Source organism: Psammomys obesus, unplaced genomic scaffold (genome assembly GCF_907164565.1).
Source record: "Psammomys obesus unplaced genomic scaffold, mPsaObe1.curated_primary_1811, whole genome shotgun sequence".
In the NCBI taxonomy this organism is placed as follows: domain Eukaryota; kingdom Metazoa; phylum Chordata; class Mammalia; order Rodentia; family Muridae; genus Psammomys; species Psammomys obesus.
This window is the reverse complement of record NW_026587654.1, coordinates 1-4,072: the sequence shown is the minus strand read 5'-3', so window position 1 is coordinate 4,072 and position 4,072 is coordinate 1. Positions and strand designations below refer to the sequence as shown.

General features: G+C 51.3%; 2 protein-coding genes across 2 annotated transcripts; both read right to left on the bottom strand.

Moving 5' to 3' along the window:
- Positions 1-384: 384 nt before the first annotated feature.
- LOC129674106 (uncharacterized protein K02A2.6-like) lies at positions 385-1,545 on the bottom strand. Its single transcript, XM_055603992.1, is given in 1 exon segment — positions 385-1,545. A coding segment is annotated over 1 exon segment (1,161 nt).
- Positions 1,546-1,851: 306 nt separating this feature from the next.
- On the bottom strand, positions 1,852-2,688 carry LOC129674107 (uncharacterized). The gene has a single exon (XM_055603993.1). It carries the CDS (start codon positions 2,686-2,688, stop codon positions 1,852-1,854), a length of 837 nt encoding a protein of 278 aa, XP_055459968.1.
- Between the last annotated feature and the right edge of the window lie 1,384 nt (positions 2,689-4,072).

Here is a 4,072-nt window from a genome sequence, read left to right as displayed (position 1 = left end):
CACATTTATGATGGAGAGTTCTATTCCGATGTGTACCAGGACAGACATAAATACCCCATACCCCACTGCCGGGGGGACCCCGCAAAAGGGCCCTTCCAACCGAATTGATGCAGCTTGGATCAGTGGCCCGTCCTGGGGTTATCCGTTCAGGCGCTCGGCCCCCAGGAGGAGGCCAAAAAATATCAGGAACTGCCCAGTCAGTATCTGCTCCAAGGGCAAGGGCACAGAGATCCACTTCTAAATCTGGCCAATGGGGCTGGGCCCCAATAGAGGAGCTTGTCATGACTATATCCCCAGCTTGGTTTTCGATGACCCAAGTATAATTGTAAACCTGATGAGGGGAAGCATAAGTTATTTCTAGACTTAAAATTAGACACAAGCTTATTAGGGCTCCCCACGAGTCAATCTTATCTTTAAGGGATTTTGGGTGCGGTGAAGTTTCCATCTGGCTTTTGACTCCGGGTGGTCGGGTAGGAGTTCGGGATCGGCGGCCTTGACGTGGGAGGCGTGGACCCAGGCTGCGATGCCGTCTACCTTTAGGGCCATGGGTGTCGTTAGTAGTACAGTGTAGGGTCCCTTCCAGCGCGGCTCTAGGTTCTTGGTCTGATGTCGTCGCACCCAGACCACGTCCCCGATCTGGAATTGGTGGGGTATCACAGGTTGATTTAGCTGTTCTTGGTACGCAGCTGCCAGTGGTTTCCAGACCTCCCGTTGTACGATTTGCAGTGCCTGTAAATGAGCTTGGAGAGAAGGTCGAGAGAAAGAGGCTATGTCAGGGTCGAGGAAGTGGGCAGCTGGCGGTGGGGCACCATAAAGGATTTCAAAAGGAGTGAGTCCATGAGGGCCAGGTGTATTTCGGGCCCGATACAGTGCTAAGGGGAGGAGGGTCACCCAATCCCTAACGCCAGTTGCAAGCGTCAATTTAGTTAAAGTCTCCTTAATAGTTCTATTCATTCATTCTACCTGTCCTGAGCTTTGGGGACGATAAGCACAGTGTAATTTCCAATCAATCCCCAGTAGTGTGGCCACCGACTGACTTACCTGGGAGATGAATGCAGAGCCGTTGTCGGAGCCCAGTGCCTGTGGCATACCATACCTGGGGAAGATTTCTTCCAAAAGCTTTTTGGTGACGACTCTGGCAGTTTCATGTTTGGTAGGGTAGGCTTCTACCCATCCAGAGAAAGTGTCCACGAACACCAGCAGATACCGGTATCCATATAGTCCAGGCTTGACTTCTGTGAAATCAACTTCCCAATGGGTTCCGGGTCGGTGTCCCCGGACTCTGGCCCCAGGACCCACCTTACTGTGTCCAGCATTTACTTGTGCACACACGGTGCACCTTTCTGCCACTTGCTGTAGAATCTTGTCTTTCCCCAGCAGATGGTAGGTGTTTTCTTCTTTTTCAAGAAGGGCTTTCATCTTTCTGTAACTCAGGTGGGTCAGTTTATGGAGATGATCAACCAAGTAATAGGTCAGACGTTGGGGCCACACTAGTTTTCCCTCTAATGTCCATTTCTGCGTTTTAGGGTGGTAGGTAGCCCCCATTTCTTTTAGTAGGTTTTGGTCTTCCTGGCTATATTGAAAAACAGGCCCTTGATCTCGTGTAGGGGAGTCTATGATTGTTTCCTCTATTGTCAGGACTTGAGAAACAGTAGGGCTTTCCTGTTGAGCCACCCTGCGGGCAGTTTCATCTGCCAGGCGGTTACCTCGAGCCTCAGGGCTGTTCCCTTTTTGGTGGCCCGGACAGTGAATGATGCTCAACTTTAAGGGTAGGAACAACGCCTCGAGCAAGGCTAGTATTTCAGCCTTGTTTTTGATTTCTTTTCCCTCCGAGGTCAACAGTCCCCTTCTTCAGTATATTTCCCCATGAATATGGGCCGTGGCAAAGGCATATCGGCTATCGGTATAGACGTTAAGCTTCTTACCTTCTGCCATCTGGAGGGCTTGAGTCAGGGCGATGAGTTCAGCCCGCTGTGCCGAGGTACCAGGTGGTAAGGCCCTAGCCCAAATTACCTTAGTCTCAGTGGTGACCGCAGCCCCTGCTCTTCGTTCTCCGTTGTCTAAAAAACTGCTCCCGTCTGTGTACCAGGTGAAGTCGGCGTCAGGGAGGGGCTGATTGGTCAAATCAGGCCGGGTGCCATGTACCTCTGCAAGTATCTGGAGACAGTCATGAGTTTCTGGACTCTCCGGTAGGGGAAGAAGTGATGCTGGATTGAGTGTTACCACAGAGCCAAAACGTACGCGGTCAGTGTCTAGTAGTAGGGACTGATAGTGGGTCATGCGGGCATTTGAAAGCCATTGGCTCGGAGGTTGTTTGACCAGGGCTTCCACTGCATGAGCCAAAATTGTTATCGGTTGCCCCATTGTTAGCTTACTTGAGTCTTTGGTTAGGAGGGCAATTGCCGCGACCATCCTCAAACAGGGAGGCCACCCTGAAGCCACCGGGTCAAGTTTCTTGGACAGGTAGGCAATCGGGCGCCTCCATGGTCCCAGTCTTTGAGTCAGGACTCCTTTAGCATAGCCTTGTTTCTCATCAACAAATAGCTCAAAGGGCTTATTTAAGTCGGGAAGTCCCAATGCGGGGGAGGTTATTAAGGCCTCTTTAATAGCTGTGAAGGCCGTTTGTTGCTCATTCCCCCAGGTGAAAAGGGTACCTGGTTTGGTGAGTGGGTAGAGTGGTGCAGCCATTTCGGCAAATCCTGGAATCCAGAGCCGGCAGAACCCCGCCGTTCCCAAGAACTCCCTTAACTGCTTTGGGCTTTTAGGCACTGGAATATTCAGGATTGTTTGTTTTCATGCTCTTGTCAGCCATCTTTGACCATCCCTGATCTGATAGCCTAAGTAGGTGACTTGCCTCTGACATATTTGGGCCTTTTTAGCTGAGGCCCTATATCCCAGAGTTCCCAAAGCCCTCAAGAGGGCCTTTGTTCCTTCCCTACATTGTTCTTCAGTTCTTGCAGCCAGGAGAAGATCATCCACGTATTGGAGCAAGATTAGGGCTGGGTGTAATACCCTAAAGTTAGCCAGGTCTCGATGTAATGCCTCGTCAAACAGGGTAGGGCTATTCTTGAACCCTTGGGGGAGCCTAGTCCAAGTGAGTTGTCCTGATAATCCCAACTCTGGGTCCTTCCATTCAAAGGCAAAAATGGACTGGCTCTGAGGATGGAGCCTTAGGCAAAAGAATGCATCCTTGAGGTCCAGGACTGTATACCAAATATAGGCCGGTGGTAATCCGGTCAGCAAACTGTATGGATTAGGGACTGTTGGGTGTATATCCTCTACCCTCTTATTGACCTCTCTTAGGTCCTGAACGGGGCGATAATCGCCTGTGCCTGGCTTTTTGACCGGAAGGAGGGGAGTATTCCAGGGAGACTGGCAAGGGGTCAAGATTCCCTGTTCCAAGAGCCTCTTAATGTGGGGCCGGATTCCTTGGTAGGCCTCTCGAGACATAGGGTATTGTCTAATGGAAACCGGAGTTGCGGTCGCTTTGAGGGGTATAATTAGAGGTGGCTGTTGGGTAGCCAATCCCATTCCCCCTGTTTCTGCCCAGGCAGATGGGAAGTTCTCCAATCAGTCAGATATGTCCTCAGCCGGAGGCCCCTCAGGGGGCCTCTCAGGCTCATGTAACCGATATTCATCCTCCAGGTTAATGGTCAAGACATGTAATGGTTGTCCCTGCGGCCCCGTAATATGGGCTTTAGTCCCTTCAAAATGAATCTGCGCTTTAAGCTTCATTAATAGGTCTCTTCCAAGCAAAGGGTAAGGGCAATCGGGTACATGCAGAAAGGAATGGGTCACCTTACCAGTGGCAAGCAGTACTTTTCTTTCGGTGGTCCAGCGGCACTTCTTCCCTCCAGTGGCTCCCTGAACCCATGCTGACTTATCAGACAGGGGTCCTGGAGACGTGGTGAGCACTGAGTGTTGAGCTCCGGTGTCCACCAAGAAGGTGACGGGTTGGCCCCCACGTTAAGGGTTATCCTGGGTTCAGGGGGGGGGGCTCCTGACCCCGACCTCCCTAATCCTCGAATTATGACGACCTTGACTAGTGCCGCCATATGTTGTTTTTCTCAGG

Bases quoted from the DNA above. Each gene is read 5' to 3' on its own strand.
- LOC129674107 (XM_055603993.1), bottom strand. From the start codon at position 2,688: ATGGCTGCACCACTCTACCCACTCACCAAACCAGGTACCCTTTTCACC.